This window comes from Teleopsis dalmanni, chromosome X (genome assembly GCF_002237135.1).
Source record: "Teleopsis dalmanni isolate 2A chromosome X, ASM223713v2, whole genome shotgun sequence".
Classification (NCBI taxonomy): Eukaryota; Metazoa; Arthropoda; class Insecta; order Diptera; family Diopsidae; genus Teleopsis; species Teleopsis dalmanni.
Genome location: NC_051848.1, coordinates 14,764,121 through 14,785,690, shown reverse-complemented (window position 1 = coordinate 14,785,690; position 21,570 = coordinate 14,764,121). Strand labels below are relative to the sequence as shown.

General features: G+C 29.9%; 2 protein-coding genes across 2 annotated transcripts; one reads left to right on the top strand and one right to left on the bottom strand.

Annotated features, from left to right (window-relative positions):
* Window positions 1–5,898: 5,898 nt before the first annotated feature.
* On the top strand, window positions 5,899–8,704 carry LOC119689553 (glycerate kinase). Its single transcript, XM_038104408.1, has 2 exons — window positions 5,899–7,143; window positions 7,260–8,704. Exons 1-2 carry the CDS (start codon window positions 5,971–5,973, stop codon window positions 7,593–7,595), a joined length of 1,509 nt encoding a protein of 502 aa, XP_037960336.1. The 5' UTR covers window positions 5,899–5,970; the 3' UTR covers window positions 7,596–8,704.
* Window positions 8,705–18,014: 9,310 nt separating this feature from the next.
* LOC119689278 lies at window positions 18,015–20,554 on the bottom strand. The gene is made up of 2 exons (XM_038104070.1): window positions 18,648–20,554; window positions 18,015–18,447 (listed from the first exon to the last, which is right to left on the bottom strand). The coding sequence occupies exons 1-2, from the start codon at window positions 18,883–18,885 to the stop codon at window positions 18,017–18,019; spliced, it is 669 nt and encodes a 222-aa protein (XP_037959998.1). The 5' UTR covers window positions 18,886–20,554; the 3' UTR covers window positions 18,015–18,016.
* Window positions 20,555–21,570: the final 1,016 nt, after the last annotated feature.

The following is a 21,570-nucleotide window of genomic DNA, read 5'->3' as shown; positions in this document are numbered from 1 at the left end:
TAAACACAGCAAGTAGATTTGTTAATACAAAAACTTTCACAGCAAATTAACAAAACTCCAGAAAAATGTGCGAACATAAAAGTTAAGTACAGCTTTGGATCAGTAGGTTAAGGTGTGCTGACTCTTAGCTTCAAATTTGGCAGGGCATGAGTTCGATTCCTGGTACTTGCAGTTTTAAAAAAATACTCAAAATACCCATCACCACCACTGATGATGGGTATGTGGTAATACTCAAAACAGCTGTATGGTCCGCCAAAAATTCAATTAATTATAATAAGATAAAAAGAATTTTTGTTGTTGTAGTACACTATGTACTTCTCGAAAACCTTTTTTTGTAAACAACTCCAATAGTTCCAAGAGTTTGAACAGTTAAAGAATAGTAACTTGCGGAGTGTTTAATTATATTCATTAATGTTTAATTAATGAATATAAAATAATATATCTGAAAAGAACCTCAAACAATCGGCAATACATAATTCCTATATTCGAATCTTTACTGCAGTAAAATCATAGGTATATGTAATAAAAAATATATTATAACCAATAACTTTGCCCCTTATAAAAATTCCAATGTTATATATTAAATGATAGATACAGAATTATAACTAATTGTTAAAAAGATTGATAAAGCTTATAGTCATATGTTTGCTTAGATCTTTTACTACACATTAGAACTAAGCACCACATGGCGCTGATTTCCGACATCTAAACTCAATATATCTAAAATCGATGTCAATATTTGCACAAATAGTAGAGAACTTATTATTTACATATAGCGCTCAAAATATTCACTTATACCGTTGACAATTATATTTTTTTTTATATATCTGGTATGCTTTAGTCTGGTATGCTTAGCTTGAATTCTAACCACAGCTGTCAGTCAATCTGTCACCTGATAATTCTTGACTGGCACCACTATTTTTGGTATTTGTAAGACTGACATAGGCATGTATGTTTCATATGTAGGTCAATGAAAAAGTAGTTCAATATCGAGGGCAGTTGACATATGCCGGCTTGAATTTCCAGAAAGAGTTTAACGAAAATGTTAATCAAAATTGTATAATTATTATTTTGTTTTATAATTATTTTAATGTTTGATAGAAAACAGTATTACTAAATTTAGCCTAGCTTATAACAGTCTTCTGTCTCTAATTAAACAACTGTTTATCATGTTTTGTTTCATGAGAACCTTTCAATTCAGTGTTTCCCTACTTTTTTATGTAGGGAAATCCCACTTAAATGTTTAAAAAAAATTAAAGGCAATTATGTGTCATACACAACGAACGTTCGGAAAAAATAAGCAGATCTGTTAAATATTTATCCGGGACATGATCCCTATGAATTGGATCGCAATATCTTGAGAAATACTGGTTCAAATTATTAAAAATATTAAAAATGAAAGAGTGAATAGCATGGAAAGTAGATAAACCGTTCTCTCTCTCTCTTATATGACAGTAAAAATTTTAAGTAGTATAAATTTTTATTTTTAAATACATGGAAAAATAACAGGAAAATATGTTAGATCTTAACATCTAAATCAGGCATTTTAACACACAACTACTACAATAAAATAAATTGCCCCTAATGATTCAGAGTCTTAGTATAATATCACTAGAAAGTTTGAGATGTATCAGAATTTATTGAATTACTTCTTAACTGTTATTCTTAATTATTGTAATTTGAAAATAATAGCATTATCATAAATTTAGTCCTGACCCAAACGAGAGCTTTTTATATACAATAGGATATAACTCAAACACCTATTTGTTAACAATGGAGTCAGGCAGTAACTTACAATGTCACACCACTGTTGATACGAATCTAATTCATTCATAGTTTTTTTTATTTCTTTTTATCTGTCTTATTACAATCAGTTTAGTTATTATCACTCATCCCGATTTGTAAAAGGACAGACTGACATAATACAAAAAAACTTAAGATTAATGAGATTGATTAATATAGAAATTTCATCATCTGGACATCGCATTGGTTTTTACTCTTATTCGTAAGTTAAAATTAAATAAATAAAAACCAACTGTCTATATATTAATCGTAGTCTCATAACATGATTCACATGATCCATAACAAGTGTATTCTTATGATATGTACCACGGAAAAATTTAACACTCTTAAAGTATTAAATATATAGATATACACATACTATTGTTATTATATACCTGGCCTAGATGAACCAAGTTCACTAAGTATTAAATCGATCTACTCTCATCTCTCTCTCCTGATTACTGGTACGAAGTTTCCTTAATGCTGTGGAAATCTTCTCTATTCATTTCTAAGAGGTGGTTTTAGTGGGTTCAAGTCTCACACTTTGGCTTCAAGATATTATATGTATTATATGTAGACATATACACTCAACTTGGATATTATATTCTACACCAAGTATAAAACATTTTATCAATACATCTAATGAAACTGTTGGCATATACTAGTAAATATTGTAGTTTTTCTGAAAGAGTAAGTAGAGTAAAGTAAAGTAAAAAATTCAAGTTTTGCAAGACTAGACGCTTTATTTGAACGAAACTTTAGGTTATCGTAGTTCTTTCATTTTTGTTTAAATTTAAACCCTGGTGGAGTGTTTCACTGCCCCTTCCTTCTAGACATGCTGCTACTGAAAACCATATTATACTAAATAACTATAAAATCGCAGTTCAACACCACTTCAATATGGTTTCTAATAAAGTCACTTCTTCTATATATTTTTTTTGTTCTTTATTTTAACTAATCACAGTTCCCTACGTTCAAACCAACAATTAAATTAAAATTATATAAATTATATGAAATTATGTATTTACAATGTCTCGACGGATCTTGACGAGTTTTTAACAAATTTGAAGAAATTGTTAAGAGCAGAGTAGTGTGGTCACTGAGACTATAAAGAAAGTAAGATACTTTGTAGATAAGACTAACATAGCATATAAAAATTTTTGAGGAACGTCAAGTTTTCTGGACGGACAGACGGAAATCATTTCTGGAATACAAATCGCTATAAATGTTATGTAATTGTTGTTGCATACATTTCTTTTATTGTAATTAATCAAAATGGTCACCTTCATTAAAAATTATGGTACTATATATAAATTATGGTACAGCCATATGTTTTGGCTGTCAACACCGGGTTTACATATGCTAGCGCCATCTATTGCGGTAAGCAATATTAGGCGACGGTGGGCATAGATTTTGCTGAAAAACGGATTTCAAAATAAAAGTTTTCCACCACTTTTAGTTGGCTAAATTGCATCTAAACTGTGGATCGGGTAAGTGGAATTGGTTATGACTTGGTATTTAATTTAATATATTTGCTTTAAATAAGTCAGAATATTTGTAAATACATATATTTCGTTTAAGAGAATTAATGCATTTTTGAATTTCGTATTTAAATACTTTTAATTATTTTTTAGATGGGAATGAAACGTGCATTTATAGATTATTCGGCATTGTAATATCACCCTATCACACATCACACGGAAGAACAAGTGAAAAGATATCCCTTCGTTCCATTTAATTATAACAACAGATATGGGTCAATCGCCTGACCAATTTTCATTTACTATCGGTAAGTAGACTTCACGACCACTGCTGGTGTCAACTCGTCTGCTGCTTCTAAGTTTCACTCATCGCGTTAAAGTTGCTTTAATCAGAATATTTGGGTTTGAAAAGTTATTTATAAACTTATTTTATTTTTATTTTATTGTATTTCTGTAGAAAACAATGCGATATATTTGAATTATATCATAATTAGTGTTATTTATAAGTAATTTTATTATATCAATTTATATAAATTAAATTTAGTTTTGCAGCAATAAATAGAATTTATATGTTAAATAATTTTGAGCTTTTTGATTTTCACCGGGCTTCACCGGGGTCTGGTCGTTTATTTAACATAGAATGCATACTGGAGATGGTCTACGAAGTAGACCGAAATATCTAATATAGAAATATTTTTTATAAAAATTAAAATATAATTAAGAATATTTAACCCTAGTCGGACGGAAAAGGCATCATTGCAACTTTTGCACTTTCCAATTGCAATAACTTTTTTTGCCTATACCACAGCGGTGCTTTAAATGATATTTTTAGAAAACTATGATTTATTATATGCGGTAAATAAGGGCAAGCCTAAAAAATTTAATGCCGTAGTAAGTATTGAGGGCTCCTGTGACCAAATATTTGTAGTATCTGCATATCTGGCACATGACCACGCTGCATTACCATCGGAAATACAACTAAGAAGCGGAGCCAGGAGACTTGAAGTGGAGCTTATTATAGGCTGTGATGCCAATGCTCAACATGAGATTTGGGAAAGCTCTAAAAAATATGTTTTCTATAGTAAAGCACGGTGGGGGTTCAGTGATGGTGTGGGGGTGTATAGTGGCAAGTGAAGTAGGTAAAATGGTGTTTATTGGCAATGGATTTATTACAAAATGGATTACTTTAATATTTTAAAAGGAAATTTACCGCTTGAATTGTTAAGGAATGGCTGCTGTACCATACACCAAAACAACTGAACCATCCCCCCACAATCACCGGACCACAATCCCATTCAACATTTATGGAAACATCTAGACAGAAAAATTCGTAAAAGAGGCGTCACTAGCATAGACTCTCTGAAATCGGTATTGTTGAATGATTGGTAGAAAATTTGACCGGAAGTGACAGCAAAATTAGCTGAATCAATGCCGAGAAGGCTAGAAGTAGTTCTTTATGCAAACAGAAAGCAAACATAATATAAAAGTCTGCATTTTTATTTATTAAATTTGTTACTGTAAACTTTATTTTGATGCGATAAATCTGGAGTTTTTACAGTTTTTGTTGTATTGCTTTTTTTGTTGTAAAACAAATTAATTTTTTTTTTTGATTTAAAAAAAAATTGAATAACGTTTTATGAAAAATTAAAATATATATTGAATATATATGGAATAAAGCAAACAAATTTTGAAAATGTACTGTACACTTTATTTTGACGCGGACTGTATGTATATTTTTTTGTGCGATTTTATTGCTCGCGAATTGACAAGCTATAATATTTTTCGTTAATTAATAATTAAAATTTATTATTTCTTTTGACTAATAATTAAAAATGCGTTCACAATAAAAAATATTACAAACATTAAATAATAATAATTAAAATTTTCGTAACATCGCCAACGAATAAAACTATGCAAATCGCAATACATTTTCTAAAACCAACAAATGTTTTCAAATATATTTCCATTCATAAAATTTGAATTAAATTAAAAAAAATAACACACACCTCGTAATTTGCACTTTCGATTTCGTACGACTGAATGAATTGTTGATAGAATATTTTTTTAAATCAAATTTCCTCAAGAGAAAGACATGTCGCCCAAATAGTTCTCAGCAATTGTAACCACTCGCATATGATTGCGTACATTTGATTGTTCGTACGAACAGGCAAGACAAAATTCGCACGCAAGGTAACCACAGCCTAATGCATTGCAATAATAAAATAATATATGGATCTAAAAAAATAAAGCATATAACAATAACCATTAAAATAAGAGTTTTAATCATAATTTATGTTATTATATTGACCTCAAAAACCAATTTAATTGATATAAAAGCTCTATTTTTTAAAATTTTTGAGTGATACGTTTCAAACAACAAGAAAAATTATAATAAAAATATTAAACAATAATAAGATAATTACGTTTTAAACAACAAGAAAAATAATAATAAAAATATAAAACATTAATAATATAATTATCCGTTCAATATTATTATTCTCCTCAATTATTGGTATGGCAGATATTGGCAGGTATGTTCAGTGGTTCTTTGCTGCTGTTTGACAGTTTTGACATTTGTGCTTTGCGGCTTTTCTGACCTTGAGCCAATCTGACGTATCGCCAATTAGAAATTTTGTTATTTGTTGTTGAACAGTTATTCCTGAAGTGCCGGTAAAAATTGAAAAAAGAGCACGAAATATTAAAAAACATGTCCGTTATAAGATTTCAACACATAAAAAATCTCCGCCATATTTTTAAAATAGCGGTAGCAGCTGTGCAACCATTTAATTTATTAAGCGCAGCCAATAATTTTATAATAGAGTCACAGGTTATTGGAGGTGCCAGCGAACACTTCGAAATTAATTTGCAAGGTAATAAATTCGACATAAGCAATAAACGTTGTTATGTTGTAGGCTTTGGCAAAGCGGTCTTGGGTATGGCAGTACAGTTGGAACGGGCATTGTCAACGCACTTGGCTGGCGGTGTTTTAAGCATTCCAAGTGGCACACGCTACCAATTTAGAAATGTACCCGACATGCAATTGCATGCGCAAACACTAATTGAGGTTTTCGAAGGTGCTGCCAATAATCAACCAGACGAACAAGCAATGAAAGCAGCGCAACGTATTTTGGCACTTGCACAACAAATGACTAGCGACGATGTGTTATTCGTACTCATCTCAGGTGGTGGTTCAGCACTGTTACCGTTACCGCGTGAACCGCTTAAGCTAAATGAAAAAATGTACTTGATACGCGAGTTGGCAAATTGTGGTGCGACTATCAATGAATTGAATATTGTGCGAATCGCATTGTCGGATATTAAAGGCGGTCGTTTAGCTGCTGCTGCAGGTAACGCGCATGCTGTTATATCACTTGTAATTAGTGATATTGTTGGTGATCCCGTGGAATTAATTGCTAGCGGACCTACATGCTATGATTTCAAAAAAAAACATGACGCGCAAACTGTCTTAGCAAAGTATAATATGTGGCGAAATCTGCCCAAGTTTTTACAAGAATTAATTGCGACATCTTCTTTCGATATAGCATCAATACCTAGAGAAAATAATGCTATTTACGTAGTGGGTGATAATCGTGTTGCTACTATGGCAGCCGTAAAGCAAGCTGTGCAGTTCGGCTATAATCCGTTTATTGCAACAACAATTTTGCAGGGAGAGCTGCAAGATCTGGTACACAAGCATATCAATTTACTGCAACACATTGTCAACTATAATAAGAAAATTATTTCGGCAGAAGAGTTAAAAGTGACCTATTGTTCGGTGTTAGACACAAGAACGTGGTCACATTTTTTGAAGACATTGGATATGTGCGAAAAAACACAGAAACCGTTGCTTCTTATATATGCTGGCGAGCCGACAGTAAAGGTAAGTTAGGCATTAGTTATGTGTGCAAAGTAATAGATCATAGTGCATTTAATATATTAAAGTAATTTGTGTGGTTTTATTGTAATCGAGCTACCCTAATTTCGTCTATTTTGTAGGTAACTGGCAAAGGTCTTGGAGGACGAAACCAAGAAATGGCTCTCCGTATGTCGTTAGCGTTATACAAAAACGCTGGTTTACACAACATCACTTTTCTCAGTGCGGGTACTGATGGCATTGATGGTCCAACGCCAGCAGCTGGGGCCATTGGTAGTGAATCAGTCATTAGTGAAGTGATTGAAACTGGAAAATGTCTTTCCGATATTATTTCATTTATACAAAATAACAATTCTTATAATTTTTATTCATCACACAACAATGCCGAGCTGTATCACATTGTAACTGGACACACTGGTACTAATGTTATGGATTTGCAGCTTATTTTACTGGAATAATTATACACATATGTGAGTTCCTACTTTAAGATATATATATATACATTATGTACGTATTTGTGAATATTTATATTGGGTTGAATTTAAATATTGTTAACTAAAATCGAAAGTTGCAGTGCACTTGTCCCTATCCATTTTTAAAGTGAATAATGAGTATACACGTATGTAAAAAAATACCATATATGTATATATTCAGGGTTTATTATATATAATATGATTTATAAATTATAAATTTAAATTTGCATTGATGTGTGAACGAAATAAAGGTCTCAGACTTAATGGTGTAATGTCGTGTGGTGTCTGTTGTCAACATCTTACACTGTCTAAGAAATCATTATCATAATTTACTTGATGTCTACAAAACTAATCAGTACACATTCAAAATATATTTTCCTTTAGAAGAGGTTGTAAAACTCGTAACCTTAGAGGAGGATGCAATATAAGACAAACATTGCGAGGAACTAATTGTCAAAAGTGAGAAAATTGTTCGAGAAATCGAAGTTAGAAAGTTAAATAAACGAGCCGCAGAACACTACATAACTTTTTGAATTTGAAATATTATAAGTGGAGCCATAAATGGTTTATTAGTAAGCGTACCTGGTATCTGTTGTGTATTGTTGTTACAATCCTTCACATCACCTTGCTTCACACCATCCTGGCAATAGATATGTTATTTGCTTTTTATTTTCAAAACTTCTTGAGACAACATACCAGTAGGTGGAAATGGTAATTTAGTTGACTTTTCTGGTATGCAATAGAATCTTGATTATATTACTTTGTATGTACTTCAATAAAATTTATGGAATAGGCTTTAGTGAATAATATAAAAAATTAAAGCACGAAGTCTGTATCCACGTTGTCAATCCTCTTATTTAATTGTTCCATATTGTTATCGAAAATATACCGCATATCTCGCATTTCATTTAGAGTTTTCTGTAAAGAATCTATGTAATAAAAAAATTGAAAGAAATTAATAACACAAATATTAGTTGAAATATATTTTTGTTCTATGTACCTGTATTTGCCATTTCAAAGCTTCGATGTGTAGTTCCTTCCATTTGAATAAAAATATTAACAACCTTACGCTTTTATAACTTTATAACTACTGTCTTTTAACTCAAGTATTTACTGTTTTTATAGAAAATTTGCTTAAATTATAATTTAAGCAAATATTTATAACTTATAATGATGTGCGCAGATGTTGCAAGAAAAAAGATTGTTTGAATACTTGCGCAGAATTTTCAAATATTACTTTGTTGCTCAATGATTATATTATCGCTTATTTTATTGTTGTATTGTTCTAAATTTAGATATTATTATATTTGGGATATGCCTTATGCAATTATTTTAAATGTCATTAATAACAGTTGTGCAAAATTAATATTAATAACAAATCATTCTTGTAAGCGCATAGGTTAGGTTAGGTACAGAGGGCGCGTGAATTATGTTTTTTTATAAAAACATAAATTAAATAAAAATCAAAATTAATTTTTTGATCGAACTTGTTTATTTCACTAATAATAAGTTACTACACACTTTTTAAATCTTATTCTTAATGCTAGCCGCTTTCTTTCGATTGCCAATATTGCATTTTTAAAACTTATAAGAAAGCAAATTAAATATCGGCGTTTCGAATTACAATTTAAGCGGAAGTGTTATGAAATATAAATTGTAGAATAAATGCATTTAATTTATTTTGCAATTTATTAAAAATGATTAATTTAAATAAAAAGTATGTCACCAAATATTTGTTGGTAACAGACTTTTTTTAAATGAACGGAAGTAGTTATATCATAGTACATAACTCGTGCTGACAATTGTCAGCACATCCACTCGGAGGCATATATTGCCCATTGTGATGCCTTCAAAAAATTTTGCCGGGAGAGGTGAGGTGCTAACCTTTGTTATCTTCTATCCTTGTTAAACCATTTGGTTTTTCAGATGAAGTTTAGGAGATCCGATAAGTTTGCTTTCGTTATTTCTTCCAAGCCAATGAAAAATCGATCACCAAGCCATTGAAATCGCCTTTTCTGAAGTCCTGGACAGAAACATAGGAAGTATTTGATAGATTCTACCTTATTTTCATCTTGGCAACTTGTGCATAATCCACTTGTTGGAACTTGGCATTGTTGGAGCATACACGCAATGGCACAATGGCTTTTCGTTTTATTTTTGTCCAACCTAGGCCATAAGGTCCTAGCGATCTCACAATCTTCGCGGTTAGTCCATAAATTGTTAGTCATCTGCTAGTTCATTCCCTTCAATATTGCTATGTTCAGGAACCCAGTAAAAAGAGACCTTGTGATGCTTGATGCTCATCAATGAGGCGCGACATTTCAATACAGTCTTGGATTTAACTGTTTTAGATTCAATTGCATTCAGTGCGGCCTGACTATCTACAAACATCGTGATATTCGAATGACAAATTGCACTTTGTTGTATAAGGTTATATGATAAGCACATAAGCTTAAAATAATTTCATCCGAATTAATTTCAACTTCTTGCAAATCGATTTCACCACAAACAACTATTCCTATTTTTGACGAAGTTACTGGAAGTTCAAAAAAGTGCTTAGAGCCAATAACACGTTTGTCAAAAATTTTATTATCGTAAATATTTGTAATTTTGATGTAAACACTTCCGCAAAACCAGAAAATGGTAGAAGCTATTGTATAAATTCATCGATATGAACATTTAAGGGTTGTCGGTGTTAGAGATCATTATTTTTGGAATTCTGTTTAATCTAGGGGTAGTTATAGCCTCATACGCATAAACCATTCCGAATGATTGCTATTTAGTAAAGCAGGAAGAATGACAAATTTTCAAGCATCTGTGGTTGATTCAAGAATTGAGCATTTGACGTCTGTTTAATTTTCAGACCTTGTAAGACCAAAGTGTAAAGTATTATCTTTGTAGAAATAAAAGCCACGTCGCTTTCAGTGTTTGTAGAAGACCGTTTTTATTAATTTGTTCATTCTTAAATCTAACATTGTTTCTTAATACTAATTTCCAATAGAATCTTATGTACTGATTCTATTGGTTAATACTTATAATACTTGCGTCTAATTGGTTAACCCAAATTAGACGTATATAATATTCTTACAGAAATATCTTATCAATAAATGGTATTATATTTACTAATGCAAGTGTTCTACATATGGTTTTACTTGAAACCGTTTATTCTATTGACACAGTTTTGACTTATGCATATTGCACATATGGTGCAATGTGCGGCTCAGTTATTTGTCATCAAAATAATGACAAAATAAATGCTCATATTACTTGACAATAGTTTGTCATAAATTTTATTAAAATAGAACTGTGTCAATGGTTACTTTAAATTATTCAGAACACTTGAGTGTTTTGTGTTATGTGTCGTCTTGTATCCATATCGCATTACAGTATTGATTTATATCCACAAGAATACATAATTTGTTATTTTTATTTTACTTTTATTCTTTATAGCCATTAATAAGCGTATTGATAAAAATGTCATAACTCTATCCCGATCTCCAGTCAACCACAATATACCCATCTAATATGGTATATATAAACAGAGTATCGATTGAATACTGATTTTATTTTGAAAATTATTCTCTATTTATATAAAATTGTCTTAACATAACTTAACTAAATTTACAAATAAGGTTTGAAATAATTTGTTGCCTGTTATCATTTATTTTAGTGGACTGTATTATTTTTAGTTACATTTTATTGTTGTCGCAAAGGTTCAAAACAAAAAGATACTATTTTTTCTCAGAAGAAAATCCCGGCACTTAGGATTTTCTTTTATTGTCTTTAAATACATTTTTATTATCTTAATTAGATACGGTGTCATGTGTATCATAAAATATTTAAACTACGAGTTTTTACAATATTATGCTATTTTAAATTAGGGTATTTCCTTCTTATTTGTGTTTCCTTCTTATTTTATTAGTTCTAAGAATTTAAATGTGCTAATGTTTTGTTTGGGTACTATCATTACCCTTACATTATGTAAAACCTTGGAGATATAATTAATACGGGATATGAGTATGGAAGTTTTTCCCTTATCGGCCTGAACAATGATCAAATCGCCATGTTTCTTAAGGAAGGACAAGGTACTTTGGAATAAATGAGACAGCATTCTATGGAAAAGAGATTGTTGTTGATGTTTCACCATTACGGTAACAAAACAAGAATAATGTTGCTCGAGATCTTCTCTACTATACAATCTTAATTCAATACTATTCTCCAAGTAACCCTCGGAATACTTTTTGATAGCCACCATATAGGAGTGAATATCGGGGGGAGAAAGAGTGGAGTAGTCAGGTCCAAAACTCAAAAGGACCTCCACCTCTAAGGGAACAAATAGATCACTCATGTTTAGAAAACCGCCTGGCACAACTTTAGGATAAATCAGACGATATTTATCCAATTCTGGAACCATAAAGAATCATAAAGACCACCAAGAGAGGTGGAAACTATATACTGTGACACAGTAGACAAGGGGCGAGGAATAGAATAAAATGGAATGTTTGCTGACATGTTTTAAATTTAATAAGCCAAAAGGTATGATTTTCAAAGGGAAAAATAAAATATATATATAAAAAATAAAATTATAATAAAGTATAAATTGAATATTAAAAATAAAATCAATATATTATAACACAAAATTTAATATGAATACACAATATAGCACAATAAAGTCGGTAAATAAGATGATTAAAAATATATGTGTTAACAATAATCCAATAAGATATATAGAATAATTTTCAAAACTTACAAGTAGTTAAGTAGAATTAACACAATATAAACCCAAGATATGCAAATTCAAGAAAAAAAACACATAATAATATAATAGTTTAAGATATAATTGATAGCACTCGGCACTATAAAAGACTGAATACGTTTAATGGCTAAGACCTGAATCCAATGGTACTTATACCAAATAGAACAAGATGGAAAAATTAATACAGGTAAATAACAGGTAACAAAATGAAGGCTGTAGGAATACGGGATAAGCAAACATAAATATAAACCATAAATGACCGGGTTGAATTTATGGCTTATAACACACATCCAATAAACAAGAATCTTTTGTTATGAGGGTAATAAAATATAGCACAGTATCAAGTATTGGAATAAACGCAAATAAGACACCAAGAATTGGAAGGGATAGGTTCCAAGAAATTATCAAACATGTATTAAAGCATAGGTAAAATAATATTAAGATAGATAAGGGATAGATCATTCGGATGAATTAATGATGCAATTAACTTTTATAAGGCACACATATAACGAAGGCAAAGCAACACCTGAATTTACTCATATAATATGCACAGTCCAATGGCATTAACAATAAGCATTAATAGAAGGTTAAGGTAGACACATTCTCAAACGACCATAGAGGTCGTTTGAGAAAAGTAAATATTAAGATAAGCAATAGAAGGGAAAAATATGATCAAATTAGAAAAGCACATATATAAGAAAGATGTAAACAAAGCCAGAAATTCTTTGGCGTAGATGCAAATTCCAAAGGCATCATTAATAGGTGTTAATAATAGGATTAGGCAAACACTTTTCAATAAAAATAGGTGATAAGAATCTAATAAAGAGGGCCATAGACATTGATGCAAGAAGATAGGCTAGACTATCTAATTTATATTAAAAACTAAGGATAAATTACTAGAATACCAATATGGTATTTACAATGATAAAATAAGATATAGCATAATGAACCAAAATTGACATAAATAGCACGGTAGGAATAAGCAAGATATTTGGAATTTCATATTGTATGAACAAAGCAGAGCATAGATAGAAGAGAAAACATAAAGGTACAAATTTATAAAGTAAGATAACACATAATTGGAAAATCATAAACAGGCAAATCACATTACCAAGCATAAGAACCAATAGAGTACTCAACATAAGGAAATTCCCAATAGGGAAAGGACAACCCACACTAATCATGAACAATCTTAATTTTTAAAAAATGAATCAAAATAATAACTTAGAATCAAGGTACTCTACCTTAAACCACAAAATAATATCAAAAATTTAAAAAATAAAACATAAAAAATAAAAAACAAAAATCAAGATAATACTATAAGTGTAAAATAAAAATCAATAATTAGAGTCTTATATAAAAAAGAAGCATATTTATATTTATTGCATATTTATTAATTATTATAAAACTAAAATACATATTTACATTAAACATGGGATTATACAGTATATAATATATACAAAAAGATAATTTCTAATCGGAGGAATCTGAATAATAGCCCATACGTGGGACCTTATGATAAGGAATATATGCGCGTATTTCCTTGAGGACATCGCGTTTAGTATCCTCCATGGAATACTCCTCTTCCAAAACGTAATCACCCATAAAATTGGTGTTATCCAAACGCCTTTTAGAGAGATTAACATCACTGGAAGTACTGCCTCCTTCAGCCTCAGACACGTTGGCATCCACTGGACCTATCAACTCCCGTAAAGCGTTTTTACGCATAATTTTGCATGGGATGCATCGACATTTCGGGAGGTTCACCCCATCGCAAGTCTCACATATACACTTGCATGATACGTCGGTCACGCAACCGGCACATCGACAGGGGTACTTTAGATGAAGCAGTCTACCCCCCTTGATAAAACTGCCACGAAACCGGGAGCAGGACGCATCTGTATCTAATTATTTAAATAAATAATACATATCAGAAAGAGATTTTGATTAAAATATACAATAGGAATAACATACGTATAGGACAATAATACTCACCATATTCGGAAGAAGAGGAAAAATTGTATAACTCTTTATAGGTAATACCATACCTAAGATGAGAAGGCTTTGACGGCTCATTCCCATCTATATCTTACAGCAAGAAATCTTCATGGCGTGCATTTTGTAGCTCAGTCATTGGCACAACAGCCCTCTTATAAGCGCGCGTCTTCTTTTCCTCTTTGGTATAAACTCGTATCATCTCGTCGTTAGAACTCTCAGATAGTGATGTATCCATTATGAAATTTAAATTTAAACAATATCCAAAATAAGCAAGTTGCTTGCCTTTATATAGCTATTTAAAATCGTTGAAAAAACAAACCTTGCACCATACCGGAGATAATCACAAATCTGTCAACCACAATATACCCATCTAAAATGGTATATATGTAGGTTCTAGACCTTAAGTTTATTTAAATTTTAATAGTTAATTGTTATTAAAGGATTATTTGATTAAATAACTATAATAACTGAGTGTAATAATTTAATGATTATTTCTCAACTTAATTTTAAACTAATTTTAACGCGCACACACCATTATTTTCTCTGCTTCTTTCTTCTACGAGCTGCTCACTGCTACTACCTCTTTTCACTTCAACTGACACTTCAAAGCAACGGAGTTGCCCTGCGTTCTTTTCTTATGACAGCGACGTAACTCTACTACTTTTAATTACTTTTGCGCCACTGTCATACCTACTTTCCTACATATATATATAAAAAGTAATATCGATTAACTATGTTAATTTTTTGTATCATTTATTTATAAGATTTTCTCTGTATCATTTATTCAAATATAAAAAATTTTCTATTTATAATATTTTTGATTTTTTCGTATAAAATCTCTAATACAATTCTAATGCAATATATATAGATATTTTTATTTCAATACAATAATTAATCATTTTCAATAAATTCAGACATACAATCATTGAAATATAATTATTTTTGGAATACAATATCAACCTTCGGATATCCTCTTACGTTTATGTCCAGGGATTGGTAATGACATCTTAACCCTTTCCAAATATTTCTCAAATCCATGTGCAAGGAACCGTCGAAAGCGTAGTTATATTTAGGGTCCCATTCGATTCCCATTGATACATAAATTTGCTTATATAAATATAGTTTTACATTTGTTGGTAAATTAGACATAATTGGTAACTCAACTGGGTGTTTCATGATAATATATGCTGTATACTCTTGATGTTTATATAGTGGCGATAATGGATCCTCTAATGTGTCTAATATAATATTATCAAGTGCACTTCTTCTAGTATATAAAAACCCAACTCCACAATCCCCATATGTCACCATTAATATTCTATGATTGTTAGATAATTGTTGCAGATTGGGATACGGTAAGCTTTCGCCGGAAGTACATGGTTTCAAATATGTGGACAGATAAGTCCGGCGATAATAGTATAGGGCTAAATATTACTAGATATGCAGTTGGGGTATTTAACCACTAATCCATGTATCAATCCTATTACGTAAATATGAGGATAACCATTTGACAATGTCTGACTAAAACAAGCAGTCAAATCCAAGCAGTTTCTTGCAGACATTTTCTAGTAGATACACAATATATAGAACCGTTGGAAAGGGTTTCCACAAATATATAATAATAACTGACACAATAAATAGAACCAAAGCACAAAAACAATAACCTTTATAATATAATATATACCACATAGGATATATATACAAAAATATATAACAAAAATATATATAATAATAATATTTACACGATTTTAAATTAATATCAATAATATAAAAGATAAAAATGAATAAAAAATAAAATAAAATTACAAATATAGAATATTAAATCAGTATATGATGTATTTAATAGGTTTATGACAATATATATAAAAGATAGGTTACAACTCACAAAAATAAGAATATCAGAATCCTTATATTAAAGAAAAATTATCGAACAAACATATATAGATATATTAGATTTAGCAAACTGTTTATTACACCTTTTATTACACTCTCAAACCATAAGTTTCAAACCACGATAGATCAAACATAACTAACAGCATAAATATAATATCCATATATTTATACCAAAAAATTTTGTATGGAGTCTGGATTTGAATAAGATAATAATAGGTAATAGAAAAGGATTATTGGTACACAAGGTTAAATATACAAACCAAAGGGACATGTATCAATAGGATAAAAGAGATTAATTTCAACGCCATGAGACAGAAATCATACTTACATATATATAAAAAACAGGTAAATATTTTAAAACTATTTATTTATTCATTTAGTTTTATATATTTATAAAACTAAATGAAAGGTCATATAAAGGGATGAAATAATCGATATCAAGGGTAATTCTATACGCAAACATAATAGTAATAATATACATACCTGAACTTATATATGTATAGTATAACTCCATATGCAATAACATGATACATCAAATTATATATTAAAATATTTTGATAGGAAAACTTTAAGATAAAATTCCATATAATAATATATGTATATAATATATACATATATAAAAACTGCTACTTCTGTAGTAACTTTTATATTCTAATTTTTATAGAATTTCGTTCTTGTTCACAATACGTAGTCACTCTAACAGACTTTATTTCAACAAAACTGCTACTTTTGCAGTAACTTTTATATTCTAATTTTTATATAATTTCGTTCTTGTTCACAATACGTAGTCACTCTTACAGACTTTATTTCAACAAAACTGCTACTTCTGTAGTAACTTTTATATTCTAATTTTTATAGAATTTCGTTCTTGTTCACAATGTTGAATTTAAAAAAAAAAACACACTGATCTAACTATATCAGTATTCTTTCAAACAATATCATTAGTTTTCACAAACAAAAAAAACTTTTCGCCAAAATTATATATATAATATTTAAAATTCTTGTTAGTCTTCTGATTGTTAACACAACCTTTCACCATCTAGATTCGCCAAAAAAAAAATATATTATATATTATATTATATTTTTATAATATATATATGTATATATATATATATATATATTCCATATAATAATATGGATAAGAAGATATTTAAAAGATGACCTCCATATCATTTTATACAATAATAAAAAATTTTTGAAAAATATGACCTCCACCTCATACTACAGTTAATATGAAAGGGATGTTAAAAACGACCTCCATATCACATTATACAATACATGTAAAATACATTAAAATTTTGGGGGAAATTTAAATATGACCTCCATATCATACTACACATAATAAGAAAGGATAAATCTATAATATAACCTCCATATCTCACTACACAAAATAAGAAAGGTATAATCACGGAATATATATACAAAATAAGATAGATACATTCAAAATATGTACAGAGATATGTAGAATACCATTATTGCAAAAACATATTATCATGATTGCAAAGCATATTCCAGTAGCACTAGTTTAACTCCATTAAAAAGTAAAATATATCTTTCAGTTTCACATTAGATCACAGCTCACATAAAAAATAGGGAAAATTTGATAACAACTCGAAATAACCATACATCATATTTATTATTATTCATATTATTTTATTTTTAAACTTAATATATAAACACATGTAATAAATGAATATACAACACATATAATATATATAGAGGTATACATAACATATATAATATAATATAAATAATAAATTTAATCTGAGGAATCTGAGTACATTCCCTTACGCGGATATTTATGATACGGGACATAAGAACGGGTCTCCTCTAGTATATCTCGTTTGGCATCCTCCATTGAATACTCTTCCTCCAGCACATAATCGCCCATTGAACCGGTACTAGATAAACGTCGTTTTGTAGGATTAACAGAACCAGATGCACCATCATTTTCAATCTCGGATACACTAGTATCTGTGGGACCAATCAATTTACGTAAGGCTTCTTTACGTTGGGTTTTAGAGGGTATGCATCTACATTTTGGAAGATCGTCACCATAGCACTCTTCGCATACACATTTGCAAGAAACACCGGTTATACATCCTGAACACCGGCAGGGGTACCTTAAATGCAGCAGCTTACCCCCTTTAACAAAACTACCGCGGTAACGCGAACAAGATGCATTAGAGTCTGAAATATATATATTAATAAAAATATTAATTAATAAAAATAAAAATAAATAATAAATAAAAGTTGTTTAACAAATAAATTGTGTTTTCACAAATATAAATAAACTTAAACATAAATATGAAATAGACGAAAACATATAACATAGGTAGTGGTTTAAGAATTATTTATATTACTACACATACAATATATTGATTTCTTACCATATTCGGAGGTTGATGAAAGGCCATATAGTTCTTTATATGTAATTCCATATCTGTAATCTGAAGCCTTTAAAGGCACATTCCCACAGATATCTTCCATATCTAAATCATCTATGCGTACATCCCGTAGTTCAAGTAATGGTACAATAGTCTTCTTATAAGCGCGTACCCTTTTCTCTTCCTTGGTATATACCCGAACCATTTCTTCATTAGAACTCTTTGATAATGATGTATCCATGTTGAAAGATAAAGACAAGTAATATGAATGTGGTAAATTGAACACTCTTATATAGTCAACCACAACATGAAAAGATAATCTCGCATCAATGTAATACCTAGAAATATATTTCAAAAGGTTGCCATAACGATAAGATTCCACTATTTAGGCATGGAATAATGCATGGATAATAATAAAATTTGATAGGCCCAATAAAGGTTTTTCAAACAGGTAGAGTAAGAAATCACTAAAAAATACCTATAATTTACGCATATATAGGCAAGGTCAAAATTAAATTTTGACATGCAAAGCTGTGTAAATCTACTTTTATTGCATATACACACGAGGTCAACATAAATCTTTAGGTTTTGTATATACAAATAAATTAAAACGAGGTAAACAACCTAATAAAACATTAGTATAGCATAATTTGGAATACAGATAAGATTCACCACATAACACCTACCTCTAATGCAATTCCCATTATTAATCACCAAACTTAAGGATTATTACACCGCAAAGATTTACCTTTCAAAATATATTCTGTTTCAAAATATATTCTGTTCTAATCTAATTATTACATACATAAATACTCTTATATCAAAAACCAGGCAGTAGCCTCGTAATATGAACATATTTTTCAATATGGAATACTGGTCCAAACATTTTTAAGATTGAGGCCTGCATGAGATTATGATGCTTGCCTTCGTTTTTATGTAAAACAGGTAGACACACTAATATAAGATTCACGCGGCAATGTGCAACTAGTGATAATGTTTGGGGAAAATGGTGTATTTACACAAAATAATATACATATGAATAGATAAGCAGTAGGGAAAGCAATATTTTCACATATATTATGTTGTTTTGAATGTTATATAGACATACGTAAATTTTATATGGACATAGGTACTCTTATAAAAGGATTTAGAAAAATTGGAATAGTTAGAAATAATATATCAATTAGAAATGCTTCAAATTATGATATAAAATTGCAAAACCTTTTTATGAGATATACCCAAAACATAGAACCTTTTAACAAAACCACTAATTTAAACATTACAAATAATGCATAATTGGCGGACATGTCATGATAACCATAAGATAACCTAATAATGTTGACATGTTAAACATGAAATATAGCCCATAAATCCAAAACCAAGGCCTTGCATGAGACTATGATGATTACCTTTTGTTGGTTCAGACACACAGAAACAGGTAGAAAAGCAAATATAAGGTAATAATTTTTACGCGGCAAAGCGCAATTCATAGCTATGCTTGCAAAATGGAGTAGATATACAAAATATGCATAGAATAGGTGCAATTCATAGCTATGCTTGCAAAATGGAGTAGATACACAAAAGATGCATTGAGTAGACACATAAAATATGCAAGAAGCAAGAAACAAGCTAGGCCATAGAGACCAAAACACCTTCGTTAGGTATATACACATAATTTCCCCACCATAACCATTGCTGTATGTGTTGCAGTTATAGTACATTTTACGCCATATTTTTATCCTTTCCTCCTTCTTTTCTTCTGGCATACCTAGAAAAAAGAAATACAGTTTCATATGATCAGTACATTTCAAATAACGGAACGATAAAGTCACAACGGAATAGTTTTATACAAAATAGTGTACAAAGTGCATTTAAAATCTAATGTTTGTGTTATTTTCATACAAATTTTATATAACATTATAGTTCGCAATTTCGTTTGATAAATTACACAACGTGTTTCTTAAAATTCCTCAGTTTGATATCAATATTAATATTATAATTTTGTCTGATACTATATGTTAAAGTGTCCGAAAATCATATATAAAAAGTGTTCTCTACTTTCCAATGTATCTTCTTAAAACAACAAAGTTGTTTAACCTTTTACCTCATAAATTTACAAGTGTTTTCCAAATAATAATTTTTCGACAAAAAAAAAAAAAAAAAAAAAAAAAAAAAAAAAATAAAAACTAAAAAAAAATTTACTGTAATTATCTCATATGGTTCTCATGATTCGTCGCTGCGATAATCTTGCTGCAAAATAAATTTAGATAAATATCTAAACAATTACCACCTCCATACTATCTTATACGTTAATATTATAAAACTTCTGCTTTATCTAATCATCTTGTCGTCATACCAAATTTTCACCATAAGAAGAAAGAAGAAAGAAGAAAGGAAAGAGGAAGGAAGAATAACATGTGATTCGGAATAAAAAACAACACCATTAGAAGGGATTAATAACACGTGCATACCCGTGCTTACACTAAGATATTTTACCATAAACTTATATAAATACATTAAGGTATTTTCCATCAACTTGTATAAATATGAATTAAAACAAATTTATATACACTACTTATATACAAGATATACAAAATATTTTTGTAAGAGATAGATATGCGCAATTTAAGTCTCCAAAGTGCAATTGTCGAGCCACATTAATATGTGTATGTTTTAATTCAAAATATATTCTTATATAACATTATTTATGCTTGTACAATAGCATATATGTACATTCTACAAGCATACATAAACATAAGGGCTTTATGATGACAGTTTGTAAAATAACAATATAACGGACGAAGACGATATATATTTTCATTTCCATTTTGATGAGTCCGGTTGGTTACCGGACGAAACGCGTTAATGGAAACCATTAACAGTACGACTTTTGTTGATCTATCAACACAATAGATTATTTCCATTT

Coding starts and splice junctions, on each gene's coding strand:
- LOC119689553 (XM_038104408.1), top strand. CDS start 5,971: ATGTCCGTTATAAGATTTCAACACATAAAAAATCTCCGCCATATTTTT. Junction 7,144..7,259: donor CTGGCGAGCCGACAGTAAAG/GTAAGTTAGGCA, acceptor TCTATTTTGTAG/GTAACTGGCAAAGGTCTTGG.
- LOC119689278 (XM_038104070.1), bottom strand. CDS start 18,885: ATGGATACATCATTATCAAAGAGTTCTAATGAAGAAATGGTTCGGGTA. Junction 18,448..18,647: donor TTCATCAACCTCCGAATATG/GTAAGAAATCAA, acceptor TATATATTTCAG/ACTCTAATGCATCTTGTTCG.